The sequence below is a fragment of the Benincasa hispida genome, chromosome 1 (assembly GCF_009727055.1).
Source record: "Benincasa hispida cultivar B227 chromosome 1, ASM972705v1, whole genome shotgun sequence".
NCBI lineage: Eukaryota > Viridiplantae > Streptophyta > Magnoliopsida > Cucurbitales > Cucurbitaceae > Benincasa > Benincasa hispida.
The window spans coordinates 2588358-2605841 of NC_052349.1; the positions used below are offsets into that span (position 1 = coordinate 2588358).

General features: G+C 33.6%; 1 protein-coding gene across 3 annotated transcripts; it reads right to left on the reverse strand.

Moving 5' to 3' along the window:
- Positions 1-1414: 1414 nt before the first annotated feature.
- On the reverse strand, positions 1415-16514 carry LOC120070587 (DNA replication ATP-dependent helicase/nuclease JHS1). 3 transcript variants are annotated; one of them, XM_039022403.1, is made up of 35 exons: positions 15992-16514; positions 15705-15878; positions 15420-15641; positions 15206-15271; positions 14808-15005; positions 14653-14706; positions 14510-14571; positions 13724-13856; positions 13471-13581; positions 13184-13280; positions 12616-12698; positions 12003-12068; positions 11720-11875; positions 11532-11587; positions 11302-11359; positions 11115-11225; positions 10987-11043; positions 10132-10266; positions 9785-10030; positions 9305-9379; positions 7853-7974; positions 7699-7771; positions 7496-7600; positions 7198-7365; positions 6223-6292; positions 5988-6139; positions 4565-4642; positions 4380-4472; positions 4149-4286; positions 3598-3637; positions 3425-3498; positions 3128-3265; positions 2256-2375; positions 1761-1927; positions 1415-1623 (listed from the first exon to the last, which is right to left on the reverse strand). In XM_039022403.1, the coding sequence occupies exons 1-34, from the start codon at positions 16454-16456 to the stop codon at positions 1778-1780; spliced, it is 4146 nt and encodes a 1381-aa protein (XP_038878331.1). In that variant the 5' UTR covers positions 16457-16514; the 3' UTR covers positions 1415-1623; positions 1761-1777. The 3 variants fall into 3 exon arrangements, 2 of the variants coding, with proteins under 2 accessions (XP_038878331.1, XP_038878324.1); XM_039022396.1 differs by having other exon boundaries at positions 1515-1927; XR_005479994.1 differs by lacking the exons at positions 1415-1623; positions 1761-1927; positions 2256-2375; ... (1 more) ...; positions 3425-3498; positions 3598-3637 and having other exon boundaries at positions 4380-4465.
- Positions 16515-17484: the final 970 nt, after the last annotated feature.

Genomic DNA, 17484 nt, shown 5'->3' on the forward strand with positions numbered 1-17484 from the left:
TTTAACGAGACATATTTCATATATATAATGGATATCTAAGGAAGAGCATTATAAACATTATGATAAATGCTCATTAGATGCTCATGCTTATTATCCATCGAACATGTGTCATACCCTCATTTCCCAAAGTGTTCTTCATATGTCTCAACATTACACATTATTAATATACATATAATCCACCTCCTACTTGCCAAATTGCCTATAAATAGTAATATTTGGTAAATTTTGGAATAAACATGTTAGGCAAAATCTAAAAAGATTGGAGGAAGTGAAGAAATCTATCCTTTTTATTTTATTTACTTTTGTTATTTATTTATTTTATTATTATATTATATCATATTTATTTTAATATTATATTTTATTGGTATCCAAGTTCCCATTGTGCTCCTCAAGTTCACAATAAAAATACCATTATAGTCCATGTAATTTAAAATTTGTTCAACTTTAATCAACATATTTTTAAATGTTCAATTTTAGTCCGTATATTTTTATTAAATCCTAAAATTAGCCCCTACTTTTAAGTTTATTATTGATTTTTTTAAAAAAAAAAATTGTTCCAAATTAACATTTGCAATATAACATTTGAAAATGAATTCATAAGTAGACAAGATCAAACATGACATTAGAAATTTTTTTAGTTTAAATTTTGATAAAGTTATTCAATGATTAACTTGTATTTTCAAACTTATTTTTACACAATTTATTTTATTTAAAATGAAATCCAATTACAAATATAACCTTCAGACTCAGAGTATTAATAGATATAACACTTAGTGAAAAAAAAATCAGATATAACAAAATTTAAATCCATCTCTCAAGTTCTATCAATGATAGAATATATCACTAATCTATCAACAATAGAATTTATCACAAATAGATTTTGATATGTTTACAATTCTTTAAAAATATTCCTATACACTTAGATCACATTTAATAACCATTTAGTTTTTTGTTTTTGTTTTTTAAAATTAAGCTTATAAACAATACTTCTACACCCAAATTTCTTCATTTGTTATCTAACTTTTATCTATAGTTTAATAAACCAAGCCAAAATTTGAAAACTAAAAAAAATAGTTTTTAAAATTTTGTTTTTATTTTTAGAATTTAACTAAGAATTCAACCATTATATTTAAAAAAAAAAAAAAACAAATCATTGTATAAAATGAAAAGAAATATGCTTGATTTTTAAAATAAAAAACTAAAAATTAAATGATTACCAAACCAACCTTAATTGTTAATTAAAAAAATGTTTTATATTGCAATTACCTCAAATTAATGAGTTTATGAAAGATTTTAACTTAGATGGGTGAAAATTGAAATAAAATGAAGACAGAATAGGACAACATCTGCTTTGGTGAAATCACTGACACAATGTTATCTTATGATTTCAATATTTTATCACTTTTATATATTTAAGAAAAAAAAAACCATTTCAGAACATTGAATTTTGGACCGTCCAAAGTGCAAGTGCAACCTATAAATAAAGTGAAGGGTCCAGCAATTGTGACTGTGAATCAATAAAACTTCCAGAAAAGGAAAAGACCTTTTCCGCAAGTAGACAAGGATTTTTCTGAGTGCCTCCCACATGGCATCTGATACACACCCTCTGAGAAGAACCTGGACCTGGATACATCATACTTCTAGCTATTATTATAACATTTATATACTTTATAAACAATGGGAGGATTTTCTATACCATTATGTGACATAATCTGCCTTACTTTAAACAGAGATTAATAGTTGAAGACTATGAATTAAACCTTCACAACAATTTGATCTATTTGCAACCAGGAAGCTTGCTACTTTGACGTATATCATTCCTTGTTACATTAAAGATCCCTGATTGCTCCTCCACCTTCTCAATTAGAAGCTTCAGCAGTGGAACTTTTGATAGTGTTTTGCGTGATCCTACCATGATTAGTTTTTTCTGCACAATTCATTACGTTTCTATTATATATATATTATATCGATGGTTTGTTTGAAAATGGTTGAACTCTCGTGAAAATAAGCATAAATCAACTGACATAATCATAAGTATAATCTCTTTGAATTTAGAAGTAATTCAATTAATATAAAATATGAAGTATAATGTCTTTAATTAGAGCCTCTCAAATATCCAAAAAAGAGAAAAAAATTGGTGAGCCTCTCCAACAGCCTCTCTTTTTAAAAGTGGTTAGTGGTAAAAGATGATTTGGATTTTTGCCAGTTAATTCTATGCCAGTCACCAAGAATTGAAAATAAAGGTAATTACTGACCTTGGCACGTGTAATGGCCACATTAATTCTATGCCAGTCACCAAGAATTGAGGTAGTACAGCTCTTTGGATTTTCACTCGACCGAACGAAGGACACCAATATGCAGTCCTTATCTCTTCCCTATGAGAAAGTCAACATGAAAAACTAGAAACAGTAAAATATTTGGGCAAATATCAGTTATATCCTTAACCTTTCGAGATTATATCCATTATAATTTTGATAATTTAAATCCTAAATATTCATAAATATATTCATTTACATCTTTTCTAAAATTCGTTGGAACGAGTAAACTTTGTTTGATTAATTAAATTTTTAAATGTTTACAAGTCAATCAATTGAGACCTTTCAATATGATTAAAAAATCATCCATATAGTGATTTTCACATGTGTGTAAACTTCTTTAAATGTTGGTTTTACAAAATAGACAAATAGAGTAAATGCACTCAGAGAAAATTTGATTGAAAGTCTAAATTAATTCATTTATAAAAGTTTAAGGAATTTAATTGATACAATTATAAATTTCACACAAGATTTTTTCTAACGAAACGTAATATATGATATAAATTAATACACTTACAAAAATTTAAGGTTTAAATAGATACAATTATTAGTTTTTAAATGAAAACAACCGATATATGAATTGATATTTTCCCTAAAATATAATAACGTACATATTGATCAAAGAATCCGCATTCTCATGAAAATTTTAAACTTATCACGTACAGATTGAGTAGGGAACAGAGTCCAGAGTAAACAAAGAATTTAGAGTCATTCATTGACAGAATCATTTTATGGCAACTGTCTTTTAAAACCAAAAAAAAAAAAAAAAGAGGAAAGGAAAAAGGATTGCCTCATAATTCAATCAGTCTAACCTGGTATTTGTCAATGGTATGTACCTCCACAGAGGCTATGTTGATAGCTAGACGGATGATGCTTGCCTGGGAGTTATACGGAGTAATAATGCCAACTTCATTCCCTTTAATTCCACCATCAAGCAATCCCTTCGTCACCTAAAACGTTAAGAAAATAGATATGAATGCCACGTGGTGAAATTTCATCTAGCTTTCCCTGCTCCAATAACCAATCTTTCTTTTTCTTTTATACAAAGAGTATCAATCTACTTATTGATAAGTGATAAGAAGTAAGACACGTCAAAGTGAAGATTGCACCTCTGCTAATATGTTAGCTTCAATTGGGTTGTTCACAATCTTGTGATCTCTTGTCTCGTAAGCAGGTAATAAATCTACAGTTGTTGGCCATGATTCAGATAACAAACAAGAACCATTGATAAATTTAAACTGATTAACCAAAGTTAGAAGGCACAAAGGATATATTCGAGAACCTGTACAAACAAAGATAACTGGTTTGCATGGGCTTAGAACCTGTAATCACGGATAGGAAGTGTATTAGTTTTTAGTTAAGACAAGGAACTTTTAGAGAAATAACAAAAAAAATATATATATATCAAATTAAAAATCCAAAGTTTCGTGCATCTAATAAAACGGCCACTTATGTGACATAAACTTGATTTTATGAAATGATTACTCGACTTTTTAACTTCAGCTGTTCGGTAAAAAGTGAAACACAAAATAAGTTATGAGTTAAAGCAAGCAAAATCTAAAGATGACAATTCTTTTTTAACTCAAAAATCCTAGACTTGATGAAATTTATTGTGCAATCGCCCACAAATGAGGAAATAAACTCTGGTTGGATGTATAGCTCATTGCTTGCCCTACGAAAAGATGCCCCTTCAAATAAGGTTATTGAGGATATATAAAATATTAAATAAATAAAATGAACATAAAACAAAAACAAAGCCAAACAGAAGTCAGCAGGTAGTGACCTAATTGATAAAGATCACAGTACGATGACAAGTTGAAAGAGATCACTGACCTCCTTAAGCCAAGATGAAGACAACTTTGAACTTGAAAGTTCAAGCTTTGCGTTCGCTGTTTCTTCAGAACCACAACGCAATCTGTCTCCATATATCAAGGCGTTTGATAATTCCATAATGTCTCGGCACATGCGATACTACACTCAAATAAACCTAGTGAATAGATATCCGCAGCATCATCTGAAGTGAAAGACTTGCTCCCAGATTAAATCTAGCAAAAGAACAAAAACCTGGCTTTGTAATGCGGAAATTGCTTGAGGATGTGCTTCTGAAAGCCTACAAAATAAGCTTATCCCCAGTCCATTTTCCCGAGCCTCTGTACTCTAGATAGGAATGAGAATGATGATTTCAGAAAATGCGCCATAAAAAAAGAAAAAGAAAAAATTTAATCCAAATGATTATGCATGATACACACCTGAACAAGAGGAGGTAGCTGATAGTGATCGCCAACAAGGACAAATGTTGAAGCAAACATCAAAGGCCCAAGGGAAACCTTAGGGGTAGATATAATATAAAAATTAAATAAGCATTGATATTCATCTTTCCAGTAAGTCTTGATTAACAATACGAACAACAATTTCATTGAAAGCCAACATAAGAAAAACAAAGAATAATTGTAGAAGATACGAGAAACTCAGTTCGAGGCAAACATTTTGAAATCTTAAATAAAACAAAAACATGAAACTGAATCAATGTTGTCCTGTAAATTAGTGATGGAACATGGGCTTTCTCCAACAAGGCTTCTCTAAAACAATCTTATATACAATAAAATCTGTTTCATAGTATAATCACAAGTTAGGAAGATATTGTAATTTCTAATAATTCAGAGTATTCTCTTACGTGCGATTGACAAAATTATATTAAGAAGACCCAAAATATAAAATATCTTTTCTGCAGATAATATTAATACATTGCATGACACGAAGTTACAGGTTCACTTGTCAAGTGCAACCTCATTAGAATTTCATACCTCGCAAAACACTAGCCCTAAGTGCAAGGTATATACTCTATAAAATGCTTCTCAACTATTTTCTAATACATGTAAAGAAGCTTCAGATCAGCCTATAACAACTAGCACAATTGAGCCATACTTGTAAAGACCCAACTAGAACCGTTAAAGACAGTGAAACATCTGGTTCACTTTGTGCATTAACCCTCACAACTCTGTTTTTGGTGTCACCCAAAAGGTCCTTCTATCAATGGAGATAATTGTCCTTACTTATATGTCATAGATCTCTCCCTTTCCTAGTTGATGTGAAGACCATTTATCTAGACTCAAGGACTCATTTATCAATTATAGTAACCTTAGTCTCTTCCTTTCAACGATGTAGTAGAAATTTTTCTTTTTGTTCTCTGTCATTCATATCCAAAGCAAATGAAAATATCCTCCTACAAGTTTCATACTTATCATTCATCTATTTCCTAGATTTCATTAATCTGAACGTCAAACTCAGTCCTACCTCATAATTCCATGTTTCCTCTTCAATCAACGTAACAGGTCCTCTTAGAAATAAAAACGTTACAAAGATCTTCTATTTGTGAAAAACAACATTTGTTATGAAGTGTTCGACCATGCATCCTCTGGCTTCTAATGTTATCATCTAGTTTTATGCTCTTGCCAATCTCTTGAAAAACAAGAAGATTCTACCTTCTATCAGTGAACTTGTTTGTGAGATGCTCTTATTAATAAAATGAAGGATACCTAGTTCTCTTATTATTTACCTATTAAACAGATCAAGTGATAACTAATTCCAAAAACACTTGATAATTAACGAGCATCATATCATCATACTGCCAAAATAAATGTTGCAACAAATGTTCCATCAAGTTCTACATACTGGAAGGGTGGTCTGTCCAGCTTCATCCATTATGCATATATCGAATCTTTTATTGACGAGTAAGGGGCTAGTTATCCCCAAACAAGTAACTGCAACAACTTTCACTTGGTCCAATCTCATTTTGATGTCTTCCACACTTTCTATGTTCAACTCTGTCAAAGAAAACTTCACTAGTTACATAAAGAAGAGCAAGTATCCAGGTCCAAAGGAAACTGCATAATAGGCAAAAGCAGACCCGAGAAGCAATGGCTGCGAATGTCTTCATGCACTGCATTAATTCTTCCAATCCGTATAAAATCAATGTTCTGCAGTTTGAAGGTGACAAATTAGAAGAGTGAACCAACTTGCACGAGACTTCTATAAGTGATTAGATGACCAAAGACGAGTAGGAATCCGATACAAACTTTTGATGCATGCACATGAAACTTAAGGATACAAAATACTTTTACAAACCGCGCATGTGCGTGCATAATGTTAAAGAGACCTCACAAAAACACAAGCGAAAGCAAAGAAGCCTCACAATAAACAACAGTAATAATAATATAAATCATAAGGAGCTCCGATAAATTGTGATAAATAATAATAATAATAACTATAAAGGAATATAACAAATATGCCGAGACACATAAATCCAATAGGAACATTGTAGTGTTCCAAACTTCAGACATTCTCTCAAATTTGCTCTCTGGTTCGGTAGAAGGCAATTACTCTATCTAAACCAAGCTAGACCAATGTTTATTTATTATAACCAATCCAAAACTTTAATGTTTGACTGTGACACAAAGGTACTTCTAAAATATTCAATAACAAATCAAAATATCGATGAAAATATAAAAACTACTTATTTTTAGAAAACCTTCCTCCAAAATGTTACTTGGTGTTAATATTTTCATGCTTGACCTAGTAAATGTCTTAAGTGGAAATTTAAGATGATCATCCAAGTATTACCAACGTAATGGGCACTTGAGTGAAAAAATAGTAACAAATTTCAAGGATGCACGGGCCAAAATATCTTGCCTACTGATTTGTAATTTGTAAATTTAAAATTAGAAAAAGAGATCGGTACAAATATACATAAAAGAAGGCCTCCCAGAATTTCTATTGTATTGAAGGACCATAAATTGAAAATTTTACCACTGTCTAACTCGAGAGAGAGAGAGAGAGAGAGCGAGAGAGAGAATGAAAAATTGAAAATTGTAGAAACAGTTACCTGAGATTTCAGTTTGATAAGTAAATTATCAACTGCAGTGTTTGTGTAAGACGTGAGCAAAATAGATACACCTCTCATCAACAATGCCTTCACAGCATGAACCATCGTAGATGTCTTGCCTGTCCCAGGCATTCCTAGAATCAGAGCATAATCCTTTGCCGTAAGTATCTAAAATGACCATGGAACAATTTCAAGTCAGAATAGCTCATTTTTCATGAAAAACCGAAAAATGAATAGGGGGAATGAGATATAGAGTAGGTGAGTCAAGTTAGCATGAGAAGCAGTTTTACAGAAACACCTTAATTATAGCTCGCCGTTGGTCATCATTTAAATTCTTCTCTGACCAGATGTAAGATATTGCTGGATCCTGGCTAAATATGCATCCAGCATCAAATCTGGGAGCCTACAAGTGAAAACTAAGTCAGGCCAATAAATAAAAAATATCTTAGGAGGGAAGGAACAAATTTTTTTCGATAAGTCGAAGGTTTAAATAAGCATTACCGCAAGATCTACAATCAACTTTCTAAGATGAGCATTTTGTTCACCTTGCAGAAACAGTTGTACAAGATTAAACCTTCAGAAACAAAACAAACATGAGAATAGAACATCGCATTATGTCTGGAATAGTTGTAGTACAATTATCTCAAGTTATTACCTCATGACTGCAAACGAAGTCATAAATTCATCCTTGTCAATCCGCCAAACCTGCCTCATAAGATCACGTGCTTCTGTAGAAGAAGTGCTTCCAGGCAAACGTAGGCGCTTAGAAAAAGAAACCTACAAGTTTTAAACCAAACAATTCAGTTTGAAAAGCAGAGACTGCTTTTGACCACAAACAGTACTGTGATTTATAGTTGTCTACTGTAAATAAGCAATGCAACTTTCTAGTTGAAAAGTACCTAAAAAGTGCTTGTATTTACTTTTGATTTAGAGTGGTTTTTACTTGATTTTATTAGATTTGATGTTGTTTGTCAGTATTATCCAAGGGTTTTGTTCGAGATCGAGATTCAAAGTTAAAAAGAGCTAAAACAGATCAAATTTGCCCAAGGAAGTCAAAATCGAGCCAAACATCGTTCAGGGAGAAAAAGACCAAGGAATGCCCATAAACAAGGCAGCACAGTGGTGTACTACGGTGCTATTCACAGAAGCAACAAGCGCGGAGGAAGACCCCCGCCTTACAGCATCGGAGCCATTTCTGGAATGTTTTTACAATTTTGGAAAATTTCTGCCTATTTAATCTAGGGTTTTTGGTCGGCCACAATCATCAAGTTTTGGAGTTTTAAAGGCCTACAAGGAGTATTTTGAGCAGAGTATCGAAGTCCTTATTATCGGCCACAATCACCATGGAGACGTGACTGGAACACCAGAATATGCCTCCTTTCCTTTTTGTATTTTGGATTATTTTCTGTATTTTTGCATTCTAATAATGGTTCTGTCTATGGAAGCCATGTTAGACTAAATTCTTATTGTTCTAGGGTTAGATAGATTTTATGACGTATTGCTAAATAGATTTTATGACGTATTGCTAAATACTTTTGTGGATCTTGAATTTAATTTACATCAATACTTTCTAGCATGATTGTTCTTAATGCTTTTGAATGTTTGATTAATGTTTAAATGATTTCATTATTTAGAATCTTGTATTAACGAAAGAGTCCTATATTAGATCATGTATGCTAGACTATCGTTTGAACACACTAGAGTAGTCAGATGACGGTAGAGATTGTTGATGGAGAGCCTTAATGCTTTGCTTAATTATCTAGTTTCAAGCGATTAGTCATAGTAATTAGTAATTAAGTGAAAGGGCCAAGAGTTTAGTAATTCCATGGATGAAATTTCTTCCCTAGAACATCTCTTTGTTAATAATCTTCATACTTGATCACTTTTATTGCTTTCTTAACTTAGTTTACTTTAGTTGCATCACAAGTCAGTCCCCTAAATAAAATTGGAACGATCTCTGGATAGTCAAAAGGTTATCAATCCGATTCCCTAAAGACGATACTCGGTCAAGGCCATTTTAACTATCCTAATACTTGATATGTTGATTTTGGCATCACCAGTCTATGGCATAAAAAATAGAAAGAAATAAAATAAAATAATCCCTTACGGATATATGGAGACTGCTCAGATCTGTTATAATCCCACTCGCTAGGGTCAAATGCCCAGAATCTGTACTAAGTATCTAAAATACAAGCAACAGAAATTGCCAATTAGTTACTGGAAGAAATTTTATGGAAATAAAAAATGTGGATGAGAAAGTTTAGAACGAAAAATGATTCATAAATAGAACTACATGACAATGGTTGGATGGACCATCTACTATTAATTCGGAAGCAGATACCCATACACCATACATATAACAGATCCAGAATCATTGGGAAGTATGTAACACCAGAAGCTTAGCTTTTTCCTTTTAAATATATGAATAGAAAAATAAAAAATAAACATATATAAACTTCTAGAAACGAAAAGCTTCTGCTTAATACCTTTTAACTAATTCCAGCATACGAATTAGCATTGTAACATAGGATCGTGATCATTATACAGTACATGCAAAATATTTTCCATTCAGGAGAAAAGGCCTCACCACATAGTCTCCAACTCTAAGTGAACTGTCCATGTCATTTATAGAAGCAGTGTTTGAACTGTCATTTGAATCTTTAAAGCACATAGAAGGCAAATCTTGACGCACAAAACGATAGCTGATTCGGTTGTCCTTTTCAAAAGTACAATGTGGTTGGCCATCCAACGTACTAAGAACAATAGAAGAAAGACCGGTCGACGTTTGATTTTTCTCTGCACTACGTGAGTGCCAAACTCCCCTCTTTACAAGCTGAAAGAAATGAGCATCATAGCTGATTGGACTAAGCAGTGGCATAAATAAGTATGTGAATTGAAAATTCTATACGATACATTCGAAATTCAAATTTCAACCTCCATCTCCTTGGCCTCTAAATCAATCAATCTTTCCCAATGCTGAAAGAAAATACCATGAGAAGCTTTGAAGTGATCTGTATGGGAGTCAAATAGAACTCCAAGCCCACTGGTCTCTTTGCTCCCATTTTGCATCTGCAGTATTTAAAATTCCATTACCAGTCAACTATCAACAGAAGAATAAAGAGAAAAAGGAAAAATAAAATCAGTCAGCCAACAAGTAATGTCCCCATGGAGACAGCTCAGTCATGAGAATTAATGAAAAGGTTGCCAAATCTTCTACTCCTCTTTTAACATTGCAGGAATTATGCCTAATTTCAAGATTTACCGCCAGTTTTTAGATTACAATTGCTCATGTTTAGCATGGAAACTATTGCGAAGCATCAGGTGAAACTGGCCTGAAAAATGGTTTGTTAGCCACTAGTTTCAAAGAGGACAAATATTTAAAATAATGTTCGAGGAATTGAGTCTTTTACTTGGATTGTTTGATATCACATCCCAGAAACTGCGCAAATACACATTTAGACAACGCAGAATAGGAAAGGGGTCGTCAAATTGGATTGCCTTGCCCTTGGGCTTACTTGTTAGAAGGATATTAAGAGCAACTTACCGTAGGCCAAAGCTCGATAGAAATGCCTAAGAAATTACACTGGAAAAGAACTATATCTAGGGATTATATATGATAATAAAAGTTATTCACAATTGACCGAACTATAGTGACTGCACAGAGTATTTCTGTGAATGCTTTAAGACTAACTTTTGTCATGGGAAGACCCAAAGCATACACTTACATATAAGTGACATGGGAATGAAGCAACAATTAACTCTATGGAATTGCATTCAGAACCTGTATACCTTATGATAAATGGTACAAACATCAAGATGGCGGCATCCTTTGCACACATTTGGAATCTGTATCAAAAAGATAGTATGTTTAATGATTCAATAGAGAACGGCAGAACCATGTCAAGGACGAACCATACCTGTAACATAGGAGGCAGTAATTGTGCAGTTGATGCCTTGAGGATGTTGTTTGCAAGCTCATTGCGACGCATGATTAACCCTACCAAGTCAGATCTTTGAACCCGGATACCCTTCACAAGGTTCAAATAATTTAAACATCCTTCCAGCACAGGGAAAAATAAACTTACAAATGAATCTGATTTTTACCTGTGTCTGATCCGACCGGAGATAATAAAGGAGACCATAACCAACATGTTTGCCATACCTAACACAAATATAGAGCAAACAACAGAACACATCCTATCATTCACACATGCAACAATGATAACATAACACCCCAAAAAAAGAGAAGGCAAACCAAATATCATCTGTAGGACGGACTTACTAAAAATTAATAAATAATAAATAAATATAAAAGGAGAATGAGATGTACATACCTCTCGGACATAAGTAGAGTGTACAAGATCACTTGGGCACAATGTTCCATGGAGGACTGCAGAACAGATCAGGATTATCATGCTATAATAATTACTACAAAAGAATAAAATAAATTATTGATAACCACAAAAGTCCCATCTTACAGGGAACCCTGCACAAATGTGAGCTAAAGGAATCACATACTTGCCTGGCCAGCTGGCACCTTTCCGGTTTTAAACTCTAAAGGCATGACATTCTCGGCACATTTATTATAATTTGACATTAAGTTTACCCTGACAGAAGCATCAATCATTCCTTTCAAACCATACTTTGGAGCCCATGCCATCTCCTCAATATCAATCACCTAAAAATGGAAGTTTCTATAAGAATATGGATTCATAGATTTGTTTGTAACAAGCACCTCACTTCAGTGTGGTACATTGTGTTGTAAAAAGATCAGTAATGTTGAAAAGAGCATTCACAATACCTACCTCCGATATACTAACTTTCCTGGGACCATCCTCAGATCTAAACTCAATAGTAGGTCCCTTAGAACCCTGTTATCAACCGAAGCAAGCATTACTTAAAACAAATAAAAGAATTCAGCTTTGCTTCATAACAACGATGTCAAACTCAATCATAGTAATAACTACAAAGCGCAAGCTTAAATACAAGGCAATATCCAGTCGATCAAACCACCTAACACATGTGTAATAAAAAATGAGAAAAATACTTGAGCAGTACACAATATGGAAACAAACACAGACATCCAGAGAGAATGTAATGCATACAGATCTCAAAATGTTTTATGCATGCATCAAAATTCTGTAAATGCCTAGGCCAGAATAATTTAGAAATTAAAAGAAGAAACCCAAATCATGTCTAATAACACCACATTCAACATTTAGAAAAACATTACTTACTTTACAACTGAAATCCAGGCCTATGAAAACATTATCAAGTTTATATACCAATGTAGATAAACCGATAAAGTTTCAAAAAGTTACATATCGTTAGGAATGGGAAGTGAAGATAATTTACAAACCACAGCTCCATGTTTGGGTAAAGACCATGTAAATGTGATTAAACATGACATTTTCTCACCATTGGGCATTTGAAGATGGTGATCCAATGCAAAATTTTTGGAACTGCCTCATTCATGATTATGCATATATCCTTTTCATTTGCTGCACCCAAGGTAGTGAAAGGAAATGAATCATTCAAATTATAAATTAATATTGTGACTTATCAATTAAATATTAAAAGTGGTAAATTTAACAGATGTAAACATTGAAAAAATTGATGACACTTAAACTAATGGAAAGAATTTGATGATGCAATTTTTTTTATCCCACAGTTGACTGAAGCAAAGATTCAAAGTATCCAACAAGATCGAGGCAAGATTGTTTCCAAACAGTCCCCTGAAGTTAACAGTACGGCCTGGAGGCTCTAGCCTCATAATTCTGGGCAGTGTGCCTTAAAACCCAGATTACCTAGTCTTATATTGGAGGTGTAGCATTTCGAATAAAAATGGGGGAAGAAAAACTGAAGAAAATAATAATATTAGATCCATTTTCCACATCTCTCTTAAAAGATGTGAAAAGTGATCCGTTGCACTTTTGCCTCTAATACCATCAATGACCAAGCGAATACAAATTATAAAATTGTTTACCTCCGCATGCATATACATTTTCCATACTTTTCTGAAGCACTGTTCTCGAAACCTCTTTCAAGAAGGCAACAGTCGGTGCTTCTTCTATAAGACCGGCCTTCAAAACAGATGAAGTTGAATTGAGATGTGATAGATTGGTAAATGCTAAAAGCTTGTGTCAAAAAAGACAATCATAATTCACAAATACATGCAGGTAAATAAATACAAATGTTGAGGTATAAGTGTATTATAGTAAGTTTGTATCTATGCTTCTAATCTTATAAAAAGGTAAGGATGGAGCTATGAACCTGAAAAACCTGGTGCAGCAAAGTACCAATTAGTGCTGAAATAGACTGTTCGTTACTTTTCAGCCTCTCATCAAGAACACTCCTCCTTGGACAGGTCAAGTGACCAGCAACCTAGAAATAATTTCTGATAGGTGATTATAACAATTGATTGATAACTATCAAATAATAACTCTGATTCAGTAGCTCACAAAGGCACCATGACACCCAAGAGGCAGGGTGACGTGCCAAGTACTTGGCAAATTAATTACATTACCCGAGTTCCAGAGACAAGTATATCGGGGTGTAGGATCAAAAAATTATTGTCGTGGTCAACATGACATCTTCCTAGGTCATCAAATTCACCAATAACATTCACGGTGTCTCCAGGTGCAATAATACTGTCAAACCTGATGAAGCAATGAAAATTCAAGGAACAAACTGTAGGTAACTAATAAACAAATTCACCTTCAGTATCAAAAGGCTTCATGAAGAAGAATAATTTATTTTTTAATTTTAATTTTAATTTTTTTCATATCCGTGAGTATCTGGATAAGCGTGCACATACTTCGACTATTCACACAAAACAATTGCCTAACCTTACTATATTTGGTTGCCAAAGTAAACCGTAGCATAGAATATTGAAAACATGAACTAAGCTTAAAGCCTCTGCTATAGGTCCACTAACAATTTCCTGGGACGTAGAGTTTGAACTCAAAATCAAGAATACGATCTCATGAAGGGAACAATAATAGTCTATTTATTTGCCAGGTCATGATGCTCGAGTGAAATTCAAATGAAGGAATACAACAAGATTTACATCAATACTATATTGTGATGTGATGTGATCCTAAGATGAAGAAGGTATTTAAGAAGGCTGCAGCAAGAAAAAGAGAATGTTAATCAAGAAAGAGCTAATACCACTCTTTGTACACTTTTTTCTTTTGGATTTCAAGTCAATTTTTAACTTTGATATAGAGTGTGATATGAAAGAGCATAGTCTAGAGTTAGAAATCGCAGAACAATTACGTGTGTTAGCAGCACAATATTTTTATGTATTTACCAGTCGTCCCAAAGATATACAGCCCGTTCTTCTCCACTTTGCTCATTTAACAAACGAAGAACCTGAAAATTCATTGTTTACCCTTTTAATTTACTTGATATGATGAGGAAATGTAGAAATTAGTGAATAAGCTTACACGAAACCTTATACGAGCGTTTTGCTCCAGATGTATCAGCCAGCTCACATTTCTCTGTTACCTTTGCACAGATAGAATCAATGTATTAGTATAAATCATCAATAAGCAACTAAAAGATGAGCAATTCTGAAAATGAACCCTTTTTGAAAATCTGAAATATACCTCCAAGACAAGAAAATCAAAAGGGACAGTGTCTGGAATCTTTTTAGGGACTTTTGTTGCAGCTGAATCGACTCTGGTAGTCAACGTGTCACCATTTCTACCTTGTAATTCAGATGAATCCTCCTCCAAGTCAATGGAAGAAGCCACAGTATCAACAGCAATGACATCTTCTACTTGATCCAAAAGCTCAAGTAATGCCTGCAAAAACAAAAAGCCAAGAAGGCATCGGATGTCAACAAGTAATAGAAAGTAAATATGAAAGAAAATTTGCTTAACCAACAAGTATAATTGGTCCAAGAATGAGAAAAACCACCCACCAGGTCAGGAAGCTGGCTAGAATTTGGACCAAACAGAATAACGTAAAATTAGAAAGATCAACTAGTAATATAATGTAATACCCTTTTGTGTGGTCTTAAAATAGGGTGGTCGGGTGCTTCATTGCATGCAGCAGCATCATTAGCAATCTACGGGTCAACATCGGCACAAAGCATATGGATTAGATAGTCCAATCGGTAGACCAGAATACAGATTTTTAACTTTTAAAGTTCAAAAAGTACATAAAAGTTAGAACCTATCAGAAACAAGACATACAGTCTATGAAGAAATTATTACCTTATCGCAGTATGACAAAGATGGGGGCGTCTGGAATGGACTCTGACTGTTAGCTACTCTGGAGCTACTCGAACTATGAGTCGCAACTTCATTAGGTTCCATGTCATGTTTAGGATTTAACCTTTTCGACCCAGTCTTATTTAACGAAGCCACTGATCTTTCAGAAGGTTTCAGGTTAGGTGAACTCAACTGCTCAAAATTCCCAGGCTCGACAGAGGAAGTCTGTAAAGATATTGTTAGTGAACCCAAGAGCCAAGAGACCCAATATATACTAACATTTAATACCTTATTTCGTGAACACTGTCGAATTCTCAATGAGCTGAGCCTTGATGAGTTCGCCAAAACTCTTATAGTTTCCGGCAGTTGCTTTGAAACAGCCTGAAGCCTTTCGTTTACTGGAGATATCTTCCATGTAATCTCATCATTTGTAGTCCCCTCATCCTGACTTTGCTTAATCAGCTATTCACGATTTTTTACTCTAGTAAGTAAAATTAATCAATGTGACCAATGCAAAGCGAACAAGCAATCAACCACAAATAACAAAGAGCAAAGGAAGAAAAATCTAAATTTACCATCCCGGGAGAGAATTTGAAGCGCTTCAGGGACACGGACTTGGAAAATTCTGGAGACAGCTCGTTAGAAAGGTCATCGCCAGCATTTCCACAAGCTGCAATCAAATTCTCAGGCGTCGTATTCAGAGGCGAACAGCTAGCATCCTTCCCCTGCAGTACCTTAGGGTTTTCAGAAGCTAAAACCGCATCACTCACAAGAAGAACCCGCGAGTCTGACTTCTGTGCTGTCACCGCCGCGTCCGCGTCCTTAGAATCTGACCGTCCCACAATCGGATCATCTCCACGATTCAGAGAGTTAGAAACATCAGTTTTTGAATCGGAAGTTTGTGAAGTGATCTTCTGAGAATGCGCAACATTTTGAGAGTGGCGTTCAAAGAAGTGTTGGATTCCGAACTTGGAAGGCTGTGATTGCTGATTTGAATTGAGCTTCTTGGAAGAAGAATGAGGCTTCTTCCTGGGAGGCATTGTGAAGCTTTATCGGAAGTGAAGCTCTTGAACCTTGCTCTCAATAACCGGCATCGGACTTTCGTCGGAGACGAATGAGAGAAGAACCGGCCTCCATTTATACCATTTGTTGATTTTTGGTTTCCCGCCAAAACTTCTGATTCGCCAACTGGATGAGTTGGGCTGGGCTTTTCTGGATTGGCCCGATTTTGAGCCCATGATGTTAGGGTTTCGGACGCCACAGATGTTAGGGTTTTGGACTCCGAAAAGCTCAAATGAACGTAACATAACAACCCAGGTTATTAACCTAACCTTTTTTTTTTTTTCCTTTTTAAAAAGAATAAGCTTTTTTTTAGATTAATTTTTAGCCATTATTACATTTTTTATAGGATTGTTTTTTTATTATTATTATTATTTTACAAATAAGTTCAAGAAGGCCAAAGTAATTTCTTTAGACTAGTTTGATACTCTGTACAATGCACGCCTCATGTAAAGTTTGAGAAAATAACTTAATTACAAAGGTTTAGAAATAATACACCTTTAATTTATAAATAAGAGAATTTTGTTTTGCAGATAAATCACGAAAAAAAAACTATTTATTTAAAAAAAAATGGATGTGGGGAGATATAAAAATAAGTTATTTTATGTTAACCGTTTAAAATATATTTTTAAAATAACATATAAATTAATAGTATAAGAGAATAACTATCGTTTCAAAGTGTGATATTTTTTTCATCGAGCTTTAAGTTCAATTTCCTTTTTTTGTTTGCAAGTTTCAAAATTTCACACTTCTCTCCATTGATACTCATTTTGATCATTTGTAATCATATTCTACAAATTAATTTAAAACAATTACATTAAGTATAATTAAATTAGTTTTCGTTAATTTTTCGTTGTCCGTATTAAAATCAATTGAAAAATTTACATTACAATTATTTTAAATCAATTAATTGAAACTTAAACCCAATGACCAAATGTGAGCATTTGTCTTTAGAAAATAAATTTTAAAAAATAAGAAGTGAGAATTAATTACCCAATAGGGGTAGAAT

What these genes read in the sequence shown, in the direction of transcription:
- LOC120070587 (XM_039022403.1), bottom strand. Translation starts at nt 16,456, where the DNA reads ATGCCTCCCAGGAAGAAGCCTCATTCTTCTTCCAAGAAGCTCAATTCA. An exon ending in CTTTGTCATACTGCGATAAG is followed by an intron (nt 15,272 to 15,419) that starts GTAATAATTTCT and finishes GTTGACCCGTAG; the next exon opens with ATTGCTAATGATGCTGCTGC. An exon ending in TCGCAGCCATTGCTTCTCGG is followed by an intron (nt 6,140 to 6,222) that starts GTCTGCTTTTGC and finishes TTTCTTTGACAG; the next exon opens with AGTTGAACATAGAAAGTGTG.